The sequence below is a fragment of the Phyllobates terribilis genome, unplaced genomic scaffold (assembly GCF_046119375.1).
Source record: "Phyllobates terribilis strain yellow unplaced genomic scaffold, ASM4611937v1 Scaffold_4__5_contigs__length_816908805, whole genome shotgun sequence".
In the NCBI taxonomy this organism is placed as follows: Eukaryota; Metazoa; Chordata; class Amphibia; order Anura; family Dendrobatidae; genus Phyllobates; species Phyllobates terribilis.
Window position 1 is genome coordinate 251,398,320 of NW_027362764.1, and position 17,119 is coordinate 251,415,438.

Consider the following 17,119-nt stretch of genomic DNA (forward strand, 5'->3'; position numbering starts at 1 on the left):
TACTGTTTGTCATTGGAGCCTGTTGCTCATAAGACTTAACTTGCACTGGCTGTGCGGCTTCTTATTAAATGCTACTGTTCTACCGTTTATGAGGACTCTTGTCAAGTGTGTCTGGTCAGCAAGTGAAACAACCTACGTGTCTGTGCCTGAGGGTCAATACTCCTGTGTGCCTGAGAGAAGCTGCAGCACATGGTCTATGGTCACCCTGAGTAACGGTTCCCCCAGGATTCCAAAGAATTCATGTAACCTGTCTCCCCCCTATCTGAACCTAGTGGCATGTGTGTAACATTGGTGGCCCGTATGGGGAATCTTGAGCAGGAATTAGCGTGTAGAGGGAGAAGAGGAAAAGTGTCTGGAAAAACACAGAAGCACAGCACCTCAACTCAACTCTGCTACACCAGTCAAAGGGGACCAGCCCTAAAGAAAAACTCACTAGCAGCAATGCATGTGGAAATACAAATGGACAGAATTAGTGAGCTGCTTCTTCGGTTAACCTGTGAAGAATTGAGAACAGTAGCAGAACATATAAAGATGTCAGTAAAACAGATTTCCAAAGCACACAACCACAGGCAACTGTTAGCTGCCATTAATGCAAAAATCGATGAGCTGGGAGAGAAAGAAGTTGAAGACGTCATGGGGACATTCCCCCAGGAACTAATACAGTTTCTAATCAGGTTGAAGTTGCAGGATAGGCAGCACCAATTGCCAAAAGTGGGAATCTCCATCCACAGACTGAACTACGGGAATTGAAAGAACAATTCAAAGCCCTAACAACAGCCCTGAGGAATGAACCAAAACCTCTGAACGGGTGATAGACTCAGACAGGACCTTTAATCTGCTAGGGTTAGATAAATCAGGGAGACAGTCCTCTCGAACACCACAAATCACCATAAGGAAACTATTCAAAATCCTGGGACAGATTGGAGAGTGTGAACAGAAAAAAAACTATCTTATAGGAACTTGTTGCACCAGATCGATGCAGGCTTACAGAAAGGCTACCAGCCAGATGAGATCGTTGAGGGGGTGGTGAAAGCAATCAGCCCAGGACTGAGCCTCCATAGTATGCTAGAAATGAAGAGTCTATTGACCTTGCAACAGCTGAAGATGATTTTAAAAGGGCACTATAAAGAAGAGAGTACTTCAGAATTGTTCCACCAACTCATTAACCTCTCACAGAAAAATAATGAATCACCCCAAAATTTCTTGCTAAGAGCAATTGAACTGAAGGATAGACTGTTGTTTGCATCCAGAGATGTAGAAGCGGAAGAGAAGTTTGATGCTGGACTAGTCCAGAAGAAGTTCTTGAGATCATTGAGACCAGGATTAATCAGCAAAGATATCAAGTTGCAGCTGAAATAGTACGTAGAAGATCCTGACATTTTGGACGAAGTCCTAATTGAAAAAATGAATGGAATCAGAGAGCAACCAGAAGTTAAAAAAAGGCTCTGCTACTAAAATCACCAAAATGAGTCAGCTGAAGTTGGAGACCACCGGTGGCCCGTCCAAAGATCATCATAGAGACCCTCCAGTGCCACCTCCGAGAGGGAACCTTAAATCACCAACAAAAGAGAGGCCTGCCAGCGCTGACTGGGAGGAAGTAATAGGAGAACTGCGAACCGAGTTGATTGAGGTGAAAAAGTTGTTTAGTTCCAGGACAGAACTGGTATCCCTCAGACCCAGGAGTGGGTTCCAAACAGAAGATACCTGGCTTGTGAAGCGTGCCGCTCATCAAATCAGTGTACGGTGTGTGTCCACTGTCTAAGATGTGGTGAGGAAGGACATTATGCCAAGAAATGCCAATGGTCACGGTTGTTTGGGTTAAAAGACAGGAGTTTACCAGTGTGGGACGACTGGTAACCGCGACACGGAGGAGGCCCCAGAAGTAAATCCAAATCTCACCAAACCCCAGAACGGTGCATGAGGTAAAACGGCTGCGTCAGTAATATCCCTAAGTGTGTTCCAATCTATAACAGCTGCAAGTGAGACAGGGGCATCAGTTACTTAATGTCCAGTGCAGAAGTCAAACAATGTACTCCTGGGAGGAGGATTCCTCAGTCAGTAAAGATAGCCTCATCAGCCTAATTGGTGAAAGGAGCTTTATACAGTGCCAGCTAGATGGACTCCTAGTAAAAGCACTGTGGGACACAGGAGCCCAAGCGAGCCTTTTAAATGAAGAATGGAGAAGGCGCTACCTGCCACACATTTGCCTTCGGTCACTAAAAGAACTCTTGGGACCAGTGGAACTCCACAGCAAAGCCATCAACCAGACCGAAATCCCTTTCATAGGCTGGGTGGAAGTGACTTTCCAACTCAGGGCCACGAAGAACAGCAACACCATCGAGCTTTTGGTACCTTTTCTTGTGACCAGTGATCAGAACGTGGCAGAGGATCGTATCCTGGGTTATAATGTAATCAGTGAGGTCATCACAAAACACAAGACAGGGGCGTTGGTGGTGGATGCAATCGCCACATCGCTCGCCATACCCAGCACTGTGGCAGAAAACATGATTCATAGAGTAAAGAAAGCACAGAATACAATGGACCTAAAAGAAGTCAAGGTAGACTTGCACCCAACCATCATTCCTGCAAACCAAATGGTGGGGGTGAGGTGTGGTGTCCGGGTAGAACCGGGAAGAAAAGACTGTTCGTGCCAAAAGATTCTTCAGAACTTCCGGAAGGCCTAGTTCAAGGTGAGACCGTGCTTACGATTCTTACTGGTGGGTTTGCTCGAGTGACAGTACCGGTGATGAATACTACGAAACACGAAATTAGACTGGATCCAAAGACTGTGTTAGGTCACATCGAAACTGTTAAAACGGTATATCCAGCCAGTGTGAGACCAGCCCAGGGGTCTACAGTGAATTCAGTCTCCCCACCAAGGAACAGGAGTTGCCCAGGGGAGGAAATTGCACAACCCACCTCGGGGTCCTGGGATCCACCAGTACCCCTGGAACACTTGTGTGCTGAAGATCTAGCGGTAGCAAAAAAGATGCTGAGAGAAGAGTGTCATGCGTTCTCCAAAGATAACTCAGATATAGGCTGTATCCCGTCGTTGCATTTGAAAATCAGTTTGAAAGACACGACCCCAGTAACCAGAAGTTACATGTCTGTGCCCAAACCATTACATTGTGAAGTGAAAGAATATTTACAAGATCTCATCAACAGAGGTTGGGTCCAAAAGTGGAAGTCGTCTTATTCCTCTCCTATTGTCTGTGTTAGGAAGAAGGACGGTACGTTAAGACTCTGTTGTGATTACTGGGAACTAAACCGAAAGTCAGTACTTGATCGACACCCGATACCAAAGATCCAAGATATGCTGGATAGCCTATCAGGAAGCACCTGGGTCTCTGTCCTCGATCAGGGTAAGGCATACCAACAAGGGTTTGTCGAAGAGTTCAGTAAACCCTTGACAGCATTCATCACACCGTGGGATTATATGAGTGGATCCACATGCCGTTTCTAGGGAAAATTGTGTCCGGAGAAGGATATACCATGGACCCAGCAGAAATCACTCCGGTACTGGCCTTAAAAGACAAGCGGCCCTCTACTGTTGGGGAGTTGAGGCAGATATTAGGATTCCTCTCCTACTATCGTACTTACGTTCGGAACTTCTCCAGGATTGCCGCCCCACTATACCTCCTCTTGGGGACGACAGAGTCAACAACACCCACGGAGAAAAAGAAGAATGCGGGTAGGACCAGGCTTAAAAGAAACAACGCCGTTTCGTCCCAGCAGCCCATTCTCTGGACAGCAGACCACCAGGAGGTATTGGACGAACTAGTAGACTGCCTGGTAAAACCACCAATCTTGGGATATCCTGATTTCAATTTACCATTTGTTCTTCATTGTGACGCGTCTCAAGTTGGACTGGGAGCTGCCCTGTATCAGCATCAAGATGGAAAAATGAGAGTCATCGGTTACAGTTCTAGAACATTGAAAGACGCCGAGAAGAATTACCATCTATATTCCGGAAAATTGGAGTTCCTGGCATTGAAATGGACTATCTGTGAACGATTTAGAGATTATCTCTACTACAGCAAAGAGTTTGAGGTATACACTGACAACAACCCTTTGACCTATGTCCTCACTGCAGCCAAACTGAATGCAACGTGTCAGAGATGTGTCGCTGAACTAGCTGACTTCAATTTCAGCATCAAGTACAGGCTAGGAAAATGCAATGCGGATGCTGACGGATTGTCAAGAATGCCACTAGACCCTGAGGAGTTCATGCAAGAATGCGCGGAGGAAGGCAGTCTGGAAGCAATTAAGAGCACTACCCAAGCAGTACAAGCTTATTAGGAGGAAGACACCATTGTGGTGTGAATGGAAACCACCATAAAAGCATGAGAACAAAATCACCCCCGGTCTATTCAACAACTACCAAAAGGGAAAATCCGTAGAGCACAACGGGAAGATCAGATAATTGGTAGAATACTACTTTATGTGGACAAAAATCGGTTTCCAAGTAAACGGGAGAGAGATAATGAGTCTCCAGCATTATCTGTTTTAATTAAAGAATGGACGAAGCTCTACCTGAGTGAAGACGGTATCCTGTATCGTAAAGGAGGACAAAACCGGCAGTTGGTACTACCCAGAGTATTCCGTAGGTTGGTCTTCAAAGAACTCCATGATAACATGGGACACCTGGGAGTGGAAAGGACAACAAATTTGATCAGTGAACGTTTCTTCTGGCCGTACATGCAGAGAGATATTGAGAGGTATGTGACCAGGGAGTGTGGGTGTCTGAAAGATAAACGTCCCAACACATCAACCCGGGCACCTGTGGGCAACATCCACACTACGTATCCGTTTGAGATGGTCTCAATAGACTTTCTACATCTCGAGACGTGCAAGGGTGGTTACGAATAAATCTTGGTGGTGATGGACCATTTCACTTGATTTGCTCAAGCATATGCCACCACCAATAAATCAGGTCGAACAGCAGCTGAAAAGATCTTCAATGATTTTGCTTTGAGGTTTTTGTTCCCTATGAAGTTACACCACGACCAAGGAAGAGCAGTTGAGAACCAGCTCTTTGCCAAGCTAGGAAAGTACTGTAGAATTCAGAGATCCCACACAACGCCCTATCACCCAGAGGGTAATGGAAAAGTGGAACGTTTTAACCGGACATTATTGTCGATGTTGCGCACTTTAACAGCTGATGAGAAGAAAGACTGGAAGAGTTCTCTGTCAAAAGTGGTACATGCCTATAACTGTACAAAGAGCGATGCAACAGGTAACTCACCCTTTTTCCTATTGTATGGATGATCGCCAAGACTGCCAATCAACATCATGTTTGATACTCCGGTGTCAGAGACTTACAGAACATATCCGGAGTACTTTTGGAAATGGAAGGAACGGATGGCAGAGGCATACAACATAGCATCCAAAGTGGTTACGCAAGGACAGAGCAAGAGTAAGGAGTACTATGATCGAAAATGTTATGGAGCACAATTGGCACCGGGAAGCCGGGTGCTAGTCAAGAACGTAGTGAGAAAGGCGGTCCAGGAAAACTTTGTTCGTACTGGGAAGACAAGGTGTATGTGGTCGTAAGGAGGAAAGCTGATGACAGCCTAGTGTATGAAATCCGATTGGAAACGGGAGACAAGAAAACCAGAATAGTCCATCAGAATTTACTGCTACCCTGTGATTATCTTCCACCACAACAAGACTTCCCAGAAGTAGACCGACATTGTCCAAGATTGACTTAGGGATCACCACATACTGAAGCTCCGGAGGTGGATAGTGACCTTGAAAGTTCCGATGGAGAAGAACACACCGTTGTATTTCTCGGACCGGCAAGGAGAGGGATGTAGCATCCTCAAGACAATGAACTAAGTTCTGAGGCTCCAGAGTTCGTACCAAGGAGTACAAATGAAGTCCAATTCAGATCTGATGATCGAACACCGGCCCCTGAAGAGACCGATCGCCACTCAGGAGAAGTGGAATTACCAGACCGTGCGGAAACAAGCGACTCAGGGGAAGTACAGGAACTTACAGAGGCAGCTCCAAGAGCATCTGAGGAAGCACGAGAAATGAGTGCGGTGGAAGAAACTTCTGTGACCGAAGAACCCATTGTCTCTGAGGAACAACCCACCAGGAGGATGTCGACTCGAGAAGTGAGGAGACTCGTGATACTGACTTATGAGACACTTGGTGAACTGAGTCAAGTGCCAAGGACTGTCGACTGGAAACAGGCATCTCTGCCTGTGGACCAGGTAAGCCCACTTGAGTGGTATTCTCCACCGAGAGGCAGTATGGAAGATGTTGCCAAGTGGAAAGACTTGTTTTCATGCTTTGATTTTCCTTAAAAGACTTTGTAGAAACAAAGAACTGTTAAAGCGTAGAGAGAGAGAGAGAGCTGGTTGAAGACATACGAAAAGCTCCAGCTCAAGAGATGCTGATTGTTTTAATTGTGTTAATTGTTTATTCCTTACAGGCATCCTACAAGAAAAAGGTTGCAAGATTAGGTTGTTATCAATGTTTATGAACGTTATACCAATTTCACAATGCCAATTTGTATATAAAGTTATCCAACTTTCACCACTGTCTCAGAATTGGTCAGATTGACAAATAAAGATGAATGTTGAGGACGACATTCAAATAGGAGGGAAGAGTGTGACATGCAGAAGTAGTGCTGTTGCTTTAAAAGCATTCAGCAACTATTAGAAGTAACACAAACACATGAGACAGGAAGTGTTGTGCTCCAGAAGCATCCAGCAATTAGGGCGGTTAACACAGTCACAGGAGAAGGGGAATGTTTTAGCAGAGCCCCAGGGGGATTGTGGGGAAGTTGTTTACTGTCTGGCTGGAGCCAAAGAGAAAGGTGGTGTGTGTGTTCTGTATCTCACAGAAGCGCCCCTGCAAGTGAAAAGGATTCAAGTCAGGAGTGAAGCTAAGCACAGGTCAGGTAGAGTTTCTGAACTAACAGTACAGAGTATTGTCAGGCAGAAAGATAAGGCTTGGAAGAAATGGTGTCACAGGGATCATCTCCCTCAGCAAACCCTCCCCACCTCCTCCATCTCACTGTTCTGTAAAGAATACTGTGTTCATTAATGCGCCTTTGCATTAGAACTCTGCTGTCCTGTACTACTGGGAAGACTGTGAACTGCTATGCTGCTAAGGAAACTGTACTGTTTGTCACTGAAGCCTGTTGCTTATAAGACTGAACTTCCACTGGCTGTGTGGCTTCTTATTAAATGCTACTGTTCTACCGTTTATGAGGACTCTTGTCAAGTGTGTCTGGTGAGCAAGTGAAACAACCTACGTGTCTGTGCCTGAAGGTCAATACCCCTGTGTGCCTGAGAGAAGCTGCAGCACATGGTCTATGGTCACCATGAGTAACGGTTTCCCCAGGATTCCAAAGAATTCATGTAACCTGCCTCGCCCCTATCTGAACCTAGCGGCATGCGTGTAACAAAGTACTGCAAACCCCTGCTAACAGACCCATACTGTAGCAAGTGCTGCAAACCCCTACTAACAGCCCCATAATGCAGCAAGTACTGCAAACCCATACTAACAGCCCCATACTGCAGCAAGTACTGCAAACCCCTACTAACAGCCCCATACTGAAGCAAGTACTGCAAACCCCTACTAACAGCCCCATACTGCAACAAGTACTGCAAACCCCTATTAACAGCCCCAGAGGTGGGTGATAAAAGCAGAATTTGTGCACTTGTTTTTATTATACCTTTTCTCTGATTGTTCCTCATCTGGTTTTGGCTCCCACTCCTAAGAAAAAATACTGACCGAATACTGACCAAATACTCATAGTGGGGCCGTGACCTAAGAGGCCCATACTGCAGCAAGCGCAGGTCTGAGATAACAAGATCACTGGATTCAGCCAATTTCAGTGCCCCTGACCTTCTCCCATGTCTCAGAGGCATGCCGCTGCTAGCAGGATATGAGAGCACACAGTTCGGGGCAGCTGACATGAACTGTCAATCTTCAGGAGCACAATGCCCCCCACAATGCAGAAAGGAGGCAGAGGAGCGGTGTGCTCCTGAAAGAAGGAAAATTAGATAATCCCTTTAAACTTAGTCTCCTACCACCCATTCTGATTGACAAGCTCATCAGTGTCCCTCCTCCCTGCTTCTGGTAAGATCTCACACTGCTCAGTACAAGCTGCAGCTGTCACGTAGGCTGGGTGGCTGGGCTGAGACAGAATACATTGTGACTCATGAGCTCTCTTACTCTTTAGGTAAACTCATAAAATGCCCATTATAATATCAGAATTATACAGCCATTTTGACATGAATTTTCAGGTTAAGTACATCAGCCTCATCACATCTAAGAGATCTATATAATATTGCATGCATTTTGTATTATGATGTCTGGGGACAGATCAGCTTTAAATTTATAATGATTGAAACATATAAAGCCTGCAAATGTAGATATGACCCTTAATAACTCCTCATTTTCAAACAAATACGTAGCACATAACGATAAAACCAGGATAAAAAGCAGATATGATTTTATATATTGTACAAGATACTGGCTAAGATCATTAACACACATTCAGATTACCATCACCAAATTAAAGAAATCAAGTATCAAGCACAAAAAAGAGAGAGAAAATGTAGAAAAGACATTGAATCACATAGTGATTGGGTTTTTGTAGTAGCTATGACATAATGCAGGTTATGTTAGGTGTGTTGGATACAATTTAGTTTCCATCCAGAAAAATCTGCTGTTACAGTATCAAGTGTTGTGGATGATATTCTGCAACATCTTATCCACATGGTGCAGAAGGTGCAGAAAAAAACTGCAGTGTAAATTGACCAGCGATGTGGATGTCACCCTTTGTATCCAAGTTGGCAGAATATCTACACCGTTTCTGCAGCAAGTACAGTCCCTGGCGAACATACCCTAAATATGCTACATTATCAAAATTCTATTAATTCTTTCATTTGGAAGGAAACATCCTGCCATTTAATCATTATTCTCAAGCCCATCTTCTGGCTTGAAATTTAAAGGTGTTTTAAATAAAGAATTTTGTTTGCAGGAGGAAAAGAACTGCAACTTTCTATTATTCTTTGTCTCCATTCTTCCTCAGTTCATTTAAAGAGGTATTCTCAAGTTGTCTCTTGAGCAGTTCAGATGCAATTTCCTTACTTCCTGGTATCTGGCAGGGCGGGCCCTCCTCTTTGTGACTAGTAGAACTGTAATATTAGTAGATCTATAAGGCTCAGCACAAGTTCTGCTGTAGTACATTAATTGGCTTGATCTTCAGTGTGCACTGGTATCCCTGCATATAGCAAGAACACAGCTCCAGACAGTGACAGCAGAGACCAATGATTAGCAGATCTGTGGTGAAAACTGCCAGCTGGTGACTTATAACTGCATCTCTTTAGAAGATTAGAGGGAGGGTGAGGGAGCTGAGCAGCTAACTGCTGTATAGAAATCAATGGGCTGCAGAGAGCTGACTGGTATGTTAAGGGTTAACTCCTCTCCTGGAATGTAGCTACTGTGCACTCAGCCAGGGTCTGAAGGCCAAGCTTCATGGAAAGGAACTGTATACTATAAAAAATAAAAGCTTCCAAAAAGGGATAATAGAAACTGGCAGAACATTTTAGTATGCAAAGAATAACATAAATATAACAAAAAATAAAATAAAATGATACTTAAACACCTTTAGAATATGTACACATGGAAGGAGGGGCGTGGTATTTATTAGAAAACGCACCCTGACTGCATTCAGCTACATAATTTCTTTAAGTAAGTATGTTCATCTAGTGGATGTATTATAAAGGTCAGTGATAATGGGCACAGTGCCATGTAATGGAACATTCTGAATAAAATGCAAAAACAGCTGTTAAATTTGTATCTGATAAAAGGTAAACGGTGCATGCAGCTTGTATCTACCTACTAGAAATACAGTATGACGTGCTCATGAGCTGAGATGATGATCTGTCACCCCTTCATGAAGAATGCAAAAATGTCCTGTCGACTTGTCATATGCAGCTCCCATAATATGTATGATACCCTTAGTACTGTGGGACGTTACACTGTTGTAGACACCTGAAGCATCATTTGTATGAGCAGAAGGAAAAAATTTAGGGCTACAGAGAAATTTGAGAACATAGAAGAGGATTTTCTTCTTGTCTGGGGGTCTTATGCTGTAGCTGTAGCTTTGCATAACAGCATTTCATAGTAATTACATATATGATATACCATATGCATATATTAGAGATGATCAAAAAGATTTGCAGGATCCAGGTCCAGTGGTCACACCAGTAGTCCATAGCTGCCAAACCAGAGCCCTGCGAACATCATCCTTAGGATCCTCCGATTAGTAGGCCCAGCGTGACATCATGCAGCAATGATGACATCATGTCAGGCCTACTAATCATAAAAGGAGCTGGGTATCCTGTCAGGGGGAGGAGGTTCGTAGTGCTCTGGTCTAGCAGTTACGGACTACCGACATGGACACTTGACCAGGGTACTGAAAATCTTTATGATCATCTCTCTCAGTATATATATATATACACACACTTTACACACAAATTAAATACAATGTGTAACATTTTAAGAGTATCTACTGAAAAAGCTTCAATCTAACCTTCTCTCCGGCTGCTTGGCCCTGCAACTGGAGATTCTGGGGCACCAGGAGTCCTTTCTGAATTTATACTTTGACTAGAGATATCATCAGACCATTGGATTGACCCATCACCATGGTCCCTGTCTGGCTCTGGACTTTGGTTAGAATCAGGCATGGATTCAAATGCGCTGTTTTCCTCCTCCTCGTCATCTTGAGAGGAGAAGACAGTACTTTCTGAAATTCTGGCACTGTCCACGGAAGAAAAACGAGTGTGGCTGGAAAATCGATTGTGGCTATCATAACAGGAAGGACTATAACAGGAGGTACTGTAGCATGAGGTGCTATAACATGAAGTGCTATAGCATGAGGTGTCACATGTGTCACAGTCATGATCCCCAAGAACCCTGGGACTAGAGTCACTCTCACTTTCAGTCCTAGGGTGCTCTCCGTCCACACAGAGATGGTTACAAACAGGTGGGTGATCACTGGAGCTATCATGGGGCAACGTACTTCTACTGTTTTCAATGTCATCAACTTCATCTGCTACATTTTCAAGAGAAGGATCAGCCGCCATGGTTTCAGTTTCACTCACAATGTCCTTCTCAGACATCTCCTTAACTGTAGACTCTTCATCTATCTCTGCACTGTTCTGCTCTTCTTCCTCTTCTCCATCTCCATCCATCTGAGCTGATGGTAGACTGTGTAGTAAGTTGTGAATCCTAATATAGTGTGTGCGGGGTGTTTCGGGCTCTCCACAAGCAGACGCTATAACTGTTTCTAACTCCGACACTGGCAAAGAGCAGGGTCTAGTTTTCCTCTTTACAGTGTTTCTTAATTTAGGTTCATTATTCTCTTGCTGGTTCAATTCTTCTGGCTCGTCTAAATTTTTATCGTGCTCCTTATCTCCTTCCACTGGCAAACTTGCCTCCACAACAGATATAACATCTGGGCCCACTCCTTCAGTGGTAGCACTAGGATCTACATTAGTATCTACTTTGGTTTCAGCTTCAGAAAGAACATCAATCTCCTGCTCGGGATCTGGAACTGTTACTGGTAAATGGACATCAGCTGGGCTATTTTCAAGGTGCTCTGGTGTATTGGCCAAAAGAGTCCCATGACCCATATATACTATTGTCGTCTTATGTAAACTGTTTTGACTTATTGATCTACTGTCTATAGCTGGGTGTTTATCATGCACAGCTCTAGAAATACATCCATTTGGTAATTCTGATGTTGGGATTTCTGTGGCTACTGATGTTCTCCTCTGAGGCTCATTAGTGAGGACTTCAACTGGGTGGCGTAGTGGACTTTCATTAGGTATTGGATCAGGGTCTGCAGAGATAGAGATGTCTTCATCATCTGAAAAATAATGTAATAAAGTAATAATCACGCATCATTAATAAAGTTGTCTATATAATTAGAAATTGTTGAAACAGACTCTAAAATGATCAGGATATATTGTATAGGTGTATTTTGTCTGACGTAGTTAAGCTCAGAGCTTTTTAAATATGTATGTAATCTTGATTAATCATAAATTATACAACTTTACTTATGAGAATAAATCCAAAAATTTTGAAACCCAAGCTGTAAGAAGACAAGGTACTGTACCAGGATGAATAGATGATGTTATTTCAAATCGGAACTGTAGTTGTCCACTGACATGATCTGTGGGGAGCCGACGGCCCAGGGTATAGCTTACAACACGATCCCTAGACATAAAATCAGAAAGTAATAGATTATAATATTTGGGTATTACATAATTAGTCATGGAAATGTCAGATAAATTACCTGAATTGTTTTACAGGCATATCAAAGGCCATATAAGGTGTGACTGTGCCTAGTACTGCCTAAATGAACTGCAGTACCAGGAGCAGCCACACTCCTATAAACGTCCCTCTTCCTGGAAAAACATCAAAACAGACCCAACAGTTTTGCCGATTAAAGGGTCAGAACGGGGGTAGACATACCATTGGTAAGGGGGCCCATTACCACCTCTAAAGCATATGGAATTGTGAATTATAATGAGCTATTGGACTGCAAAGGGCCCATGTATTGTTCTTGCACAGAGGCCTTCTTCTGTCTGTGCCCGATACTCATTCACCATGTTTATACTAAGGGCTCATACTCATTTGCGAGAAAAACGGATGAGTGCAATCCGATAAAAAAAATCGGATTGCACTCTGACCAATGTTATTCAATGGGTTACATCTCAACGGCAATTTTTTCTCAGCTGAAATCGGATTGAGAAAAAAATCGCGATTTGCCATGTATCTCAAACGAGACTCGCCAATGCAAGTGCGAAAAAAAAATAGACGGCATATGGACCATCCATATGCCATCCAACTTTTAAGGATACATTGCCATTCTCTAGCATAGGATTCTGTAAATGGTCCTGTAAATGATTGCAGAATGATAGTTGCAGAGAAAAAAAACGCATTTCGTACTGATGTCATACGGATGCTAGGTGTGAAAAATCGCATAGCAATCGCATGGCACTCACATGACACTCGTCTGTTTTTTCGGTCCAGAAATCAGACCGTTTTTTTTCTCACATATGGGTATGAGCCCTTAGGCTAAAACCTGGAAGACCCTCTTCAACAACTTATTTCTATGGTAGTAAAATTATTCGATCCAAGCAATGGATAGCAGTTCGGTCAGTTAGAGGAAACATAACTCTTCTTCCTAATTTTATTAGTTGTTATCCAAAAAATGTTATGATTGCAGCTTGTATTCAATTGATGATTTAGAATATACACATGCTCAAATACTAAAGCAAATGACTAAATAGGAAATAATTTCTATTATCCATATCCTATATAGGATTGCTATCTATCAGACAGAAACTAATAAGTAGTGCTCACCCAATTGCGTGCCTTTCCAACAGCCTCTGCACCGGCATAGACAGTTTTCCCAGAAACCGTTTGATGATTGGGCGACTCTTTGCAAACTTATCCTTCACTTCGATTTCTAGGACATCAGTTGGCAGAGAGACAAAGCTGTACAGCTGTTAAAATAAGAGATTACTATAAGATGGGTGAAGATGTATGCCTGCATTTTCTTAACAATAGAATGGGACTGAGATGCAGTACCACATGTGAACACTTTGAGGTGCAGTACCACATGTGAACACTCTGAGGTGCAGTACCACATGTGAACACTCTGAGGTGCAGTACCACAGGTAAACACTCTGAGGTGCAGTACCACATGTAAACACTCTGAGGTGCAGTACCACATGTGAACACTCTGAGCTGCAGTACCACATGTGAACACTCTGAGGTGCAGTACCACATGTGAACACTCTGAGGTGCAGTACCACATGTAAACACTCTGAGGTGCAGTACAACATGTAAACACTGAGGTGCAGTACCACATGTGAACACTCTGAGGTGCAGTACCACATGTGAACAATCTGAGGTGCAGTACCACATGTAAACACTCTGAGGTGCAGTACAACATGTAAACACTGAGGTGCAGTACCACATGTGAACACTCTGAGGTGCAGTACCACAGGTAAACACTCTGAGGTGCAGTACCACAGGTAAACACTCTGAGGTGCAGTACCACATGTAAACACTCTGAGGTGCAGTACCACATGTGAACACTGAGGTGCAGTACCACATGTGAACACTCTGAGGTGCAGTACCACAGGTAAACACTCTGAGGTGCAGTACCACATGTAAACACTTTGAGGTGCAGTACCACATGTGAACACTCTGAGGTGCAGTACCACATGTGAACACTCTGAGGTGCAGTACCACAGGTAAACACTCTGAGGTGCAGTACCACATGTAAACACTCTGAGGTGCAGTACCACATGTGAACACTCTGAGCTGCAGTACCACATGTGAACACTCTGAGGTGCAGTACCACATGTGAACACTCTGAGGTGCAGTACCACATGTAAACACTCTGAGGTGCAGTACAACATGTAAACACTGAGGTGCAGTACCACATGTGAACACTCTGAGGTGCAGTACCACATGTGAACACTCTGAGGTGCAGTACCACATGTAAACACTCTGAGGTGCAGTACAACATGTAAACACTGAGGTGCAGTACCACATGTGAACACTCTGAGGTGCAGTACCACAGGTAAACACTCTGAGGTGCAGTACCACAGGTAAACACTCTGAGGTGCAGTACCACATGTAAACACTCTGAGGTGCAGTACCACATGTGAACACTGAGGTGCAGTACCACATGTGAACACTCTGAGGTGCAGTACCACATGTGAACACTCTGAGGTGCAGTACCACAGGTAAACACTCTGAGGTGCAGTACCACATGTAAACACTCTGAGGTGCAGTACCACATGTGAACACTCTGAGGTGCAGTACCACATGTGAACACTCTCAGGTGCAGTACCACATGTGAACACTCTGAGGTGCAGTACCACATGTGAACACTCTGAGGTGCAGTACCACATGTGAACACTCTGAGGTGCAGTACCACATATAAACACTCTGAGGTGCAGTACACCATGTAAACACTCTGAGGTGCAGTACCACATGCAAACACTCTGAGGTGCAGTACCACATGTAAACACTCTGAGGTGCAGTACCACATGTAAACACTGAGGTGCAGTACCACATGTAAACACTCTGAGGTGCAGTATCACATGTAAACTCTATGAGGTGCAGTACCACATGTAAACACTCTGAGGTGCAGTACCACATTTAAACATCCTTAGGTGCAGTACCACATGTAAACACTGAGGTGCAGTACCACATGTAAACACTCTGAGGTGCAGTACAACATGTAAACACTCTGAGGTGCAGTACCACATGTAAACACTGAGGTGCAGTACCACATGTAAACACTCTGAGGTGCAGTACCACATGTAAACACTCTGAGGTGCAGTACCACATGTAAACACTGAGGTGCAGTACCACATGTGAACACTTTGAGGTGCAGTACCACATTTAAACATCCTTAGGTGCAGTACCACATGTAAACACTGAGGTGCAGTACCACATGTAAACTCTCTCAGGGGCAGTACAACATGTAAACACTCTGAGGTGCAGTATCACATGTAAACACTGAGGTGCAGTACCACATGTAAACACTCTGAGGTGCAGTGCAACATGTAAACACTCTGAGGTGCAGTACCACATGTAAACACTGAGGTGCAGTACCACATGTAAACACTCTGAGGTGCAGTACCACATGTAAACACTCTGAGGTGCAGTACCACATGTAAACACTGAGGTGCAGTACCACATGTGAACACTCTGAGGTGCAGTATCACATGTAAACACTGAGGTGCAGTACCACATGTAAACACTGAGGTGCAGTACAACATGTAAACACTCTGAGGTGCAGTACCACATGTAAACACTCTGTGGTGCAGTATCACATGCAAACACTGAGGTGCAGTATCACATGTAAACTCTCTGAGGTGCAGTATCACATGTAAACACTCTGATGTGCAGTACCACATGAAAACACTCTGAGGTGCAGTACACCATGTAAACACTCTGAGGTGCAGTACCACATGTAAACACTGAGGTGCAGTACCACATGTAAACACTCTGAGGTGCAGTATCACATGTAAACTCTCTGAGGTTCAGTACCACATGTAAACACTCTGAGGTGCAGTACAACATGTAAACACTCTGAGGTGCAGTACCACATGTAAACATCCTTAGGTGCAGTACCACATGTAAACACTGAGGTGCAGTACCACATGTAAACTCTCTGAGGTGCAGTACCACATGTAAACACTGAGGTGCAGTACCACATGTAAACACTCTGAGGTGCAGTACCACATGTAAACACTCTGAGGTGCAGTATCACATGTAAACACTGAGGTGCAGTACCACATGTAAACACTCTGAGGTGCAGTACCACATGTAAACACTCTGAGGTGCAGTACCACATGTAAACACTCTGAGGTGCAGTACCACATGTAAACACTGAGGTGCAGTACCACATGTAAACACTCTGAGGTGCAGTACCACATGTAAACACTCTGAGGTGCAGTACCACATGTAAACACTGAGGTGCAGTACCACATGTGAACACTCTGAGGTGCAGTATCACATGTAAACACTGAGGTGCAGTACCACATGTAAACACTGAGGTGCAGTACAACATGTAAACACTCTGAGGTGCAGTACCACATGTAAACACTGAGGTGCAGTATCACATGTAAACTCTCTGAGGTGCAGAATCACATGTAAACACTCTGAGGTGCAGTACCACATGTAAACACTCTGAGGTGCAGTACACCATGTAAACACTCTGAGGTGCAGTACCACATGTAAACACTGAAGTGCAGTACCACATGTAAACACTCTGAGGTGCAGTATCACATGTAAACACTGAGGTGCAGTACCACATGTAAACTCTCTGAGGTGCAGTACCACATGTAAACACTCTGAGGTGCAGTACCACATGTGAACACTCTGAGGTGCAGCACCACATGTAAACACTCTGAGGTGCAGTACCACATGTAAACACTGAGGTGCAGTACCACATGTAAACAGTCTGAGGTGCAGTATCACATGTAAACACTGAGGTGCAGTACCACATGTGAACACTCTGAGGTGCAGTATTGCATGTAAACACTCTGAGGTG

General features: G+C 44.0%; 1 protein-coding gene across 3 annotated transcripts in view; it reads right to left on the minus strand.

Annotated features, from left to right (window-relative positions):
- The window catches only part of HECW1 (HECT, C2 and WW domain containing E3 ubiquitin protein ligase 1), a 499,703-nt gene that overhangs the window by 91,816 nt on the left and 390,768 nt on the right, over positions 1–17,119 (minus strand). For 2 of the 3 annotated variants that reach the window (XM_073678211.1, XM_073678212.1), the window contains 3 exons: positions 13,402–13,544; positions 12,149–12,249; positions 10,562–11,899 (listed from right to left, as the gene is read on the minus strand). In XM_073678211.1, the coding sequence (XP_073534312.1) occupies positions 10,562–11,899; positions 12,149–12,249; positions 13,402–13,544 (1,582 nt within the window). The remainder of the gene's footprint in view (positions 1–10,561; positions 11,900–12,148; positions 12,250–13,401; positions 13,545–17,119) is intronic. The other variant, XM_073678213.1, reaches the window with a different exon arrangement.